The 11,242-nt window shown below is 35.2% G+C and overlaps 1 protein-coding gene across 2 annotated transcripts in view; it reads left to right on the forward strand.

The window, feature by feature from the left end:
• The window catches only part of EXO1 (exonuclease 1), a 28,920-nt gene extending 18,455 nt beyond the window's left edge, over positions 1 to 10,465 (forward strand). For both annotated transcript variants that reach the window (XM_008063865.2, XM_021715428.1), the window contains exons 12-14: positions 2,784 to 2,885; positions 6,431 to 6,624; positions 10,188 to 10,465. In XM_008063865.2, the coding sequence (XP_008062056.1) occupies positions 2,784 to 2,885; positions 6,431 to 6,624; positions 10,188 to 10,323 (432 nt within the window). In that variant the 3' untranslated portion in view covers positions 10,324 to 10,465. The remainder of the gene's footprint in view (positions 1 to 2,783; positions 2,886 to 6,430; positions 6,625 to 10,187) is intronic.
• Positions 10,466 to 11,242: the final 777 nt, after the last annotated feature.

The following is an 11,242-nucleotide window of genomic DNA, read 5'->3' on the forward strand; positions in this document are numbered from 1 at the left end:
GTGAACCGTTGCTATGTGGTACATGATTGTACTGCTTATAAAATCCAGGGACATTTTTTTTTTTTTTTGATGACATGATAGCATAATAGCTTTTTTTAAAATCTGAATTATCTCAAATTTACCAGTATAACATACGTTGTTTTATCTTTACCAACTATAATTACCAAGTTGTAAGAGCAATTATAGCCATAATATTGTTTGACAGAATTTTGATGTCTAGTAATCCCAAATATTGAACAACATCTAATAAATCAATGTAGCCATTTTTCAAAAAGAAAATATTTCATTCAAGTTCCCAAAGGAAATTTGAGTTGTGTTGGATGTAAATGGAAGGAAAAATCCAAGTTCAAATGCAGAAATAATTTTAATTTGGAAAAAACTGAAATCAATTTACATATTTGAACCTAAAATCTGTCCTATATGGGTTTTTTTTATGTTTTTAAGAGTATTTCAAACGAATCCCTTGGCTGCCTTTGAGACTTTTGCTTTTCTTTTCCCTTTCTCTCTCTTTGCTTTCAGTCCACCCATACTGAGAACTGGCCATACTGTTCTAGAAGACTCTGTTTCTTTCACCAGAACCTCTTTTTTAGTGTCATCTTTTTGATTTTTTACCTAATAACGCATTTTCACTTGGTGCCATTTGGGTATCACCACAGTTATTTCCTGAACATCTTTCATAAAAACATCACTGTCTCAGGCCAGGCGTGGTGACTCAAGTCTATAATCCCAGCACTTTGGGAGGCTAAGGCAAGAAGGTTGCCTAAGCTCAGGAGTTCGAGACTAGCCTGGGCAACTTGGTGAGCCCTCGTCTTTGCAATAAATCAAAAAATTAGCCAGGCATGGTGGCGCATACCTGTATTTCCAGCTACTTGGAAGGCTGAGGCAGAAGAATCACCTGAGCCCAGCAGGTCGAGGCTGTGGTGGTCGTGAGCACGCTACTGCACTCCAGCCTGGGTAACAGTGAGACTCCAACTCAAAAAACAAGAAAAAAAATCACTGTCTTTTTGTGAGATATTGTCTGCTGAGCTCCTTCAAGGCATTCTTTTCTCTTTTTCCAGCACTTATCTGCCTGTTTCATTTGCTGTGAGCTTTTAGCCATGTTTTGCAAAGAATTAGATGCTGACAGTCAGCATAAAAATTATATAATCTTTCTTTTATTAAAAATGTTTCCAAAAACCCCACAGTGCCAGTGGGACTTCATTTTGAATGTCAGTTTTTATCATATGGTTCTGAAGAAAATGTGCTAATATTGGAGGCTTCTGTTGGTAGTTCATTGTGAAAAGGATAACCATATGTGTGTTGAGTTCATTGACCCTGTTTGAGGTTGAAGTCATCTTGGCATCTTACTCATGATCTTTAAGAAATAATTGAGCCTAGAGCATTACAACTGTTAACCTGGAGCAAGGAATGTTAAGAATTTCTGTAAGCTAATGGGAGTACTTTCTCACTATTTTTTTTAATGTATAAAATACTAGTAAAATACCAAGATAAATATTTAATTTTAATTTAGTTTTTTTTTTTGAGTCAGAGTCTCACTCTGTTGCCCAGGCTGGAGTGCAGTGGCATGTTCACGGTCACCGCAGCCTCCACCTGCAGGGCTCAGGCGATGCTTCCACCTAAGCCTTCCAAGTAGTTGAAACTATAGGTGCATGCTATCACGCCTGGCTTATTTTTTGATTTATTGTAGAAACGAGGTCTCACCAAGTTGCCCTGACTGATCTCGAACCCCTAGGCTCAGGCATTCATCTCACCTCAGTCTCCCAAAGTGCTGGGATTATAGGCTTGAGCAACCATGCCCAGCTTAAATATTTAAGTATTTAAATATTTAATTTTTAAAAAACTTTTGGGAAAATGCAGGAATGTAAAGTCTCCTGAATTTCCATTCACTTTTTTTTTTATTTGACCTTTGTGGGAATACAGATTATAAGAGAACTCTTCATCTGTAAAAGAGTTTTATCTGATGAAATTGGGGGCAGAGGGTAGGTTGTAAAGTCATTGCTAAAGGTAAAAGTGCATATACCATACTATTATATATAAGTAGAGACTATTTCTCTCTGTCTCTCCTTTTTTTCTTTTTCTTAAGTTGGGGTCTCATTCTGCCACCCAGGCTGGAGTGCAGTGGCCTGATCACAGCTCACTACAGCCTCAACCTCCTGGGCTCAGGAGATCCCTCCACCTCAGCCTTCCGAGTAGCTGGAACTACAGGCACGTGCCACCACAGGTGTCTGATATTTTTTGTAGAGACAAGGTCTCGCTATGTTGCCCAGGCTAGTCTTGAACTCCTGGGCTCAATGCTCCCACATGGCCTCCCAAACTGCTGCGATTACAGGCAATAAGCTACCACTCCCACCCCTTTTTTTCTTTATTGAACATGCTACTCAATTAAAAGGAGAGATGTGTAACTGCAGTGGTTCAACTTTTTGTAGCTAGTAACTTATGAAATCTATTAACCAAACGTAGATAAAGCATTAGAGGAACATGTCAAAATGGTGACTCAGAAAAAGAAGTCTCCTTAGATAAAGTCACCATTTTGATATGTTCCTCTAATGGCTCAGAAAAACCTTCAATTTTAAATATATATTTTATATAATTTACTTCTTCAGCTAAAATATCTTGCTAGCTTTTTGAATGAAACTGGCAGACGTCCTTTCCATATTAGATTCATTTTCTATAATTAATTATATCCAGTGCTTTACTTATTTTCCATTTTGTTGAATATTGATTTGCTTTCATAAAAATTCTGTAGTAAACTCTAATTTTATGTTTTAATCTGGGGGATCTAGGAATCTGATTGTAATATTAAATCACTTGATAATCAAAGTAATCAGACTTCAAAACTACATTTATCTCATTTTTTGAAAAAAGACACTCATCTAAGGAACAAGGTAAAACATTTATTTTATTTTTTTATTTTAGAAGAAATGCATTCTTATTACTAGACAATTAGAAATACAAGCAAAATTAAAAATTAAAATACCTGTACTTTTATTTATTCAAAAATGTCTACGTTCAAACTTCTTTGGACCATGTTTGTGCTTGATTGTACCTAATTTCTCTTGTGGTATATATTAAAGATCTATGTCCATGTACTTAGATAATCATTACTTATAATAACTATATAATATGCTACTGTATGATTGAGTTAATCCTCTTGTTTTTGTCACTTATCTAAAAATTATATCGCTCTAGCAAATAGTGCTACAACCAATGGGTCAATGTTTGAGGACATATTCTTGGCAGAGTGCGGTGGCTCACACCTGTAATCCCAGCATTTTGGGAGGCCAAGGCAGAAGGATAGCTTGAGCCCAGGAATTCAAGACTAGCCTGGGCAATAGCGAGTCCTCATCTCTACAAAAAAAAAAAAATAATCAAAAAAATTAACTGAGTGTGATGGTGTGTGCCTGCAGTCCCAGCTACTCAGGAAGTTGAGGCCTGAACCCAGATTATTATGATCATGCCACTGCACTCAGCCTAGGTGACAGAATGAGACCCCAACTTCAAAACAAAACAAAAACTATATTTGAGAACAGATTCTTGATTGATTTGTAGGGATGAATTTCAAAGGTATGTGTTATTTGTTTTATGTGTATTGTTAAAAGGCCATTAGAAACTATACCCATGATAAGCCAGTTTTTTAAATCAAAATATATAAATATTTGTGTTTCTACATAGTGAAAACTCACAAGTTAAAGCATATTTTATATATTAAGTATTCTCACCCATCAATATAAAAATACTTTTTCTAACTTTAAAAAAATGGACCAGGGTCATTAACAGAGATCACAAAAGAAAAAGTACAAACAATTGATTAATATATAAAAGCATGTTTAACCTCATTAGAAATCAAATAATGCAAATTAAAATAATAAAACACAACTATTGCCCGTCCATATTTCCAAAAAATATATTTTTATTTATACTTATATTTTTTTAATGAGAGTATAGTAAGACAAACAATCATATATTTAAGAAAGAATTGGTCTGCCATTTCTGGAAAGCAATTTGAAAGAGGTCAAACAATTTATACCAGTAAGTGCATCCTAAAACTTGAGCCTAAGGAAACATTGAGAATTTAAGTACAAGAATACTTAAAACTGCATTGGTTACAGTAGTGAACAATTGGAACTAATCTAAATAACAGTAAGGGAGTGAGTTATTAAATAATCATTGGTTTTGGCTCTTGAACTTTTTTCTGTTTTTTTTTTCTTTGTTTCCACAGTGAACATGTACTATTTTTTTCAGTAGCACAAAATTTTAAAAAAATTTTGTGGTCTGCATATCTATTGCATATCTATTTGACAGATCTTTATTTCACACAATATAAATATAAATTCTGTTTTAGACAATATTCTTCTATAACAGAATACCATAAACTGGGTGGCTTAAATGACAGATAATTGTTTCTCACAGTTTTGCAGACTGGGAAGTCCAGTATCTGAATTCCAAGATCTAGGCACCAGTGGATTTGGTGTTTGGTGAGGTCCACTTCCGACTACCACTCCTTCCACCACTGCCTCTCCTCTCCCCCACAGCCTTGCTGTGTCCTCATGTGGTAGAGAGAGAAATCATCTCTTTCATGTCTCTTATAAGGACACTAATCTAATTCGTGAGGGCTCCACTCTCATGATCTAATTGCCTCCCAAAGGTCTCACCTCCAAATACCATCACACTGGGGGTCAGGGCTTCAACATAATTTTGAGGGTACACAGCATTCAATCCATAGCAATTTCTGATACAAATAAAGATATAAGTGTAAAACATATGAGATTATTTTTTAAATCTTTGAGGAGGCTTTTGCAAATGTATATATGGACTTGGGAAGATACTCATTATTTTTTGAGTTGAAAAGGAAAAACATGTTAAACAGTATGTACAACATGGTGTTTTTGTTTAAATACTTAAAAATATTTAGTCACACATGTGTATGTGTGTATAATCATAGTAAAAAGCTTGGAAGAATACTTACAAAATTATTTGCAGCAATAGATATTACTAGAATTGTAGAAAGCACTTTGCCAAAAGGTGTTGTGTCTAAACAGTAAACCATCATTTTCTTGTTATTGTTCTTGCTCTTAGAGATTTGTGTTGTCAAGGTTTTAACCATTACTTCTGTTTTGATGACTCTCTAGGTGAACACTCTCTGATATCCATCTTTAATATCTAAAATCAAATCCCATATTTTGCCCTAACCATTTCTTCTCAGAATGTTTTTGTTTTTTATCTATTAAATAAGAAATTATTATTTTCTTTGTCATTTAGTTTCAAAACATTAGGGATTGTCCTTTTTCTTTCTTTCTTTCTTTTTTGAGTCGGAGTCTCACTCTGTCACCCAGACTGGAGTGCAGTGGCACGCTGCTCACGGCCACCGCAGCCTTGACCTGCTGCGCGATCCTTCCGCCTCAGCCTTCCAAGTAGCTGGAACTACAGGCAGTGCCACCACGCCCGGCTAATTTTTTGATTTATTGTAGAGACGAGATCTCACCATATTGGTCAGGCTGATCTTTATTGAGCTCAGACAATCCTCTCACCTCCGTTTCCCACAGTGCTGGGATTATAGGCATGAGCTACTACACCTGGACTGTCCATTTTCTTTATAGGTGCCAGCTTGATCCTTCTTCGGCAGGTAGAAAAAAAAAAACCCAAACATCGATACCGTTCCAAAGTCTAACATGTATTTCTTTGTCTTGTTTTTTGCTCTCCCCCTTTTTCCCATTATCAACACCCTACTTCAGGATTTCACCTTTTCTCTGTGAACATTTATTTTGTTTTAACTTTTCCATTTTTTATATACCCTCTACCGATTATCAATTGTAAAACTTTTTATATACCTCATTCTTATTATTCTAGGAAACAACAGCAAAACTTCAATGGCTCCATTCCTTCCACAGGATAACAATCAACCCTTGAGTAGAAACAGCCTAAATGTCAATAGAGATTCATTTAAGTAAATTATGGCACAATTATACAATAAAAAAAACAGGAGACCTATTCAAAATAAAATTAAGTTCTACCTGTGAAATGGAAAAATCTCTAAGATACATTGTTAACTAGAATCAAGATTTATTATGTGAAAAAAACAAAATACACAACAGTGTGTAGTATGCTGCGTGTGTGTGTGTGTATGTGAAAGAATAATTCTGTGGATGCACAGGAAACTGGTAATTGTGATTGCTTCTGGAAAGAGAGACAAGGAGTGAGGGAGATTGCCTTTTCTCGCTATTCTTTTGTAACTTAAATTTTATGCCAGGTGCACATGCTACCTGCTAAAATAAGTATGGTGATTTCTGTAATAGACATTTAGCACATTTTTTAGGCTATAACATATTGCCTATGGTTAATTCTTCTTTTTCACTGTATGAAGAATAGTTTGAAATTAACTAAAAGCAGTTGTTTTAACAGAATGGTCTTAAAATGGACATTTAATCTTCAGGTTCCTGGGCTATATAAATCCAATTCTATGGAATCTCTTTCTACAACCAAGATCAAACCTCTAATATCTGCCAGAGCCAGTGGGCTGAGCAGGAAGCCAGCAAACATCCAGAAGAGAAATCATCGTAATGCTGAGAACAAGCCTGGATTACAGATAAAAATTAGTGAGCTCTGGAAGAATTTTGGATTTAAAAAGTGAGTTACCTTGTTTCTTATGCTGAAATATGATAAACTATTCTTTTTCAATAATTTTAATCCCTTTCTCCCAGTGCTTTCTAGTTTTGTATGAATCAATTTTTGTTTCTCTCATCATGAAAGAATAATTTTTCTCTATTCTCTTTAGCTAACTCTTTATAAGTATAATTAATTTAAATTTCTATATCTTCATTTCATAAAAATGTGGCAAACTGTAAACCCAGTTTTCAGTCTGGTGTTGGGGTATCTCTGTTGTTAAAGCAAATTGCTTTTCCAGGCCTTAAGTTTCTCAGCTTTATTTTTTTGTCTCAGGATTGTAATGAGAATAAAGTTTAAACAAGGGTTGGAAGCATAGTTCTATAACATACTTCCCTAGATCACCACATTTAAAATGGGGAGAATCATTGAGTTTATATGATTATAATGTATGTAGCAAGCAGTGTTTAAAAAGAGTTAATCCTCTATAAAGTTACAGTTTTTACAACATTTCCTTCTGTTAGACAACAAAATCAGCCTCCGAGTAGCATCAGTTTAATTTTCTTGTTCTCAATAAAGGAAATGTACTTGAGTCTAATAAAATGTTTATTTTAAAAAACTATGGAGTGATAGGATTAAACCTAACCTGATAGAAATGTCATAGTCAGATGAGACGATATTCATACAAATACTTTGTAAATAAGTAAGCACTGCACAATTATTTCTTATTTTACATTGCGCAAAGTCTAAGATTAAACTGTATAGCAGCAGTTTTCAAACTTTTGGTTTTCAGAAATGCTTTATAATCTTAAAAATTACTGAGGGCCCAAAAACACTTTTGTCTGTGTGGCTTATTTATAAGGGAGGGAGACCCAAAAAAACCAATTTTTTTATTAAAAATTGTGTGTTTATTCTTACATGTTGAAACTTCAGTCGTCTTCAGAGTACGATGCAATACACCTATCAAAATGCTTTTTCCGGTACTCAAAACAGTTTTTGAACTCATCAATTTTGGTGCCTTTTAGTGCTTTTGGTGTTTTTTATGTAACTCACCTCTTCCGTATGAGCAGAACATTTCCCTTTGAGGACTTTTTTCATCCTGGGAAACAAAAAAAAGTTGCTCAGGGCAAGACCAGGTGAATAAGGAGAGTGGGGCACTGGGGTCGTGCTGTTTTTGGTCAAAAACTGCTGAATACGCGGCACAGTGTGGGCAGGTGTGCAGTGTGTTGTCATGGTGGAAGAACCAATTACCTGTTTGCCACAACATGGGATGTTTCTTCCACAAGTCATGATGGAACCTTCTCAAAACTTCCAGATAAAATCTTTGGTTGACAGTTTGATCCATAGGAACACATTCCGATTGTATACTACAAAGGATCCACCCTCTAAAAGATAATTCTGTTGTTTTCTCATATGAACACATAACTATCATAGAAATTAAAATAGATATTTTAAAAATATTTATTTTAAAAAACAATAGTAAGCCTATTAGATATGAATGCAGATTGCATATTTTTAAGAAAAATAGCTATATTTTCTAAAACTCCCCAAAAGTGAGAAAAGTAGCATTGTTTTATATTTTTGCAAATCTTTACTATTTGGTTTAATAGAACTCAACTGGATTCTTATCTCCTTCTACATTTGATCTGTTGTCATATAGTGTTTTGGTTGAAGAACATGAAAGAAGTCTGTCTCTACACATATTTTTAGTTGGAAAGTGTGTCTTCTAATAGCCTTTTTAGATAATTGTAAATTTTCTCCCTTTCTATTACAGCTAAATTTAACAAGTGATAGTTTCTTCAGGTTAGTTGCAACATGGAATATGAAACCATATCACCTGACTTTTTGTGCTCCTGTGTTATATTACAATTCACTGGTACACTTTTAGTGCCTCTTGTGCATGATATTCACTGGTCATTTGGAAAATATTGGTTCATTCAGCTGTACTTATCTTCCAAATACTGGCATATTTTATCACATAATATAAGAAAATATACTCAGCAAAGCCTTCATGTTAGAAAGCCGCTGAGTGGCAGACACAAGCTTTTCAAAATTCTGATTTCACTTGGAAGCTTGAATTTTATCATTGGCAACAATTACTGTTGTGGTTTTTTTTTGTTTTTTTTTTTAAGTTATAGGGTCTCTGTTCATTTTAGAGATGCTCGTTGCCAAATACCTCAATTTAAATGACCATAGTGTCACACATGCTTTTACTTGAGCTAACTACCATACTTTAATACACAATAGAAGTGCTTTATGTATGTTTCCCATTGTGCCACAAGTTAAGAAGTGTGCTGGGAGCCATGGCTCACACCTGTAATCCCAGAGGCAAAGGCGAGAGGGTTGCCTGAGCCCAGGGGTTCCAGACCAGCTTGGATAACTTGATGAGACCTTGTTTCTACAATAAATAGAAGAAATTAGCCAAGCATGGTAGTGCACACCTGTAGTTCCAGCTACTTGGAAGACCAAGGCAGAAGAATTGCCTGAACCCGGGAAGTTGAGTCTGCAGTGGCCATGAGCGTGCCTCTGCACTCCAGCCTGAATGACAAAGCGAGACTCTGACTCAAAAAAAAAAAAAGGAGTGTACCAGAGGGTTCAAAGGGTTGAGATTTTTTTTTTTTTTTTGAGTTGGAGTCTCACTCTGTCACCCCACTTATTTTTTGATTTATTGTAGAGATGAGGTCTCGCTGCCCAGGCGGGTCTCGAACCCGCGGGCTCAGGCAATTCACTCACCTCAGCCTCCCAAAGGCGCGGGATTACAGGCTGAGCCACCGAGCCCGGCTTGGGTTGAGATTTTATTAAAAAATGAATGCTTTTTGCTTTTTATTCCTTCATGAAGAACTTTCTAGTATTGTGTGGTTTGATGTCACTGTTTTGATTCATATTGAGTTGCCAGCTGCTTTACTCAGTTCTGCTTTAACATAATCAATACAAATGTCAGCACAGTGAAAAAGGCAATTAAAGTCTCAATATTGTGAGAATAGTTTTGATCTTAACCCTCCCCACCTTGAAAGAATCTTGGGAATCTTCAGAAACATTTTGACAACTGCTTCTAGAGATACATTAAGGCTGCAATAATATTCTTAAATAAATGCCTTTTAGAAAATAAGACTTACCAATAATTAATTTTTGTAGACAGAAGATAGAATTACCTTAATATCTTTATAATAGGATTATTGTTTATAGACATAGAACTTCCGGCAAAAAAGAAAGGGTTGGAGGACAGCAGAGTTTAAAAGATAGGGCTTAACCATTTTTTCATGCTTTATGTATTCTGGTTCTTAGACCTGAAAAGGGCACTAGGAGAAAATAAGGTTCATTGGGATCATATCCTTAGCTAATACATATATAGTAGTGGCCTAGCACCTACATTGAAAGTTGATTTGCAAAGCAGGCAGGGGCACTAAGAAACAAGACTCAAAATATAGTGGGAATGTTCAGAGGAGAACCTCACTGTGTTGTATAATGAGTTGCAAGGGATTATACAGTAAAGGGTTGAATTCTTTTTACATTACCTCTATTGTCCAGATGGATTATTCTCTAATAATACCCTTAAAACAATACATTTATTTCATTATATTTTTCAGAGATTCTGAAAAGCTTCCTTCTTGTAAGAAGCCTCTGTCTCCTGTCAAAGATAACATCCAACTAACTCCAGAAACAGAAGAGGATATATTTAACAAACCTGAATGTGTGCGTGTTCAGAGAGCAATATTCCAGTAAATACAAGCTGCTGGGAGGCTGTTACCTGCAAGAGACTCTTACCAATTTGAAGTCCCCATTGGGAAAGAGGCAATTGCCAACCTGAAAGATTTGTTCTTAGTTCCATGCCATTTTAAAATAGAATACATTTTATATATTAACTGTGCAACTGTTTCTTTTGCTCAGCTTTTTATATTTTTATAAGAAGCTAAATAGAATATTTTTATCTTTGACAGTTTTTTTTTGTTGGAAGTTTTAATGCTAATTGCGACAGTCTCCTGGAGTTTATAAAAATTTACTCTAAAAATTTCTGTAATGTTAAGTAGAAGGATGGTAAATGAAATACTGCATGCAACCCTAGAGGAAGTCACTGCATTTCTCCAGGCTTTGAATTTTTCTACCTACCTTTCTATCCTTCAGGGTTGAATTGAGAATAAAGTTGTTGGGATGGGAAGGGTAGTTGGAAGGGTTAAAGATTATTACACAAATGAAATAATGCTCTGTTATTCCTTAAGAGCTTGGTTGGATTACAGATTGACAGTGTAAACTTCAAGATAGCTTCAGCTTTTAGTGTCAGTTTTGAAGTGTGGGCTAAAAATTCCTTAACACATATTTAAAACAAATGCCCTAAACACTACGTAAGATACTAAAGCTGCAGGGCCTGTGATATGTGCACTTGCCAAAGAACGAGGTAGTTTCCTGTAAAGAAAGCCAGCTATACAAGTAAAGATCTGAAGTGACAGGAAGTAGAGGAATTATAAGGGTATTTATGATAATAGAGGTTAAAGGAAAAGGGACTCAGAATTAATTATATAATCAAAACTAAAAAACCCAATTTGGAAAAGACCCAATCCAAAGAGCAAAACCAGATTTGAATTTGAATTTCCTGTGTTTCCTGCTATAAAACAAATTAGGAATGCAAATCAAACATTGTGACAAA

This window comes from Carlito syrichta, unplaced genomic scaffold (genome assembly GCF_000164805.1).
Source record: "Carlito syrichta isolate Samal-C Ts95f unplaced genomic scaffold, Tarsius_syrichta-2.0.1 Scaffold307108, whole genome shotgun sequence".
Lineage (NCBI taxonomy): Eukaryota > Metazoa > Chordata > Mammalia > Primates > Tarsiidae > Carlito > Carlito syrichta.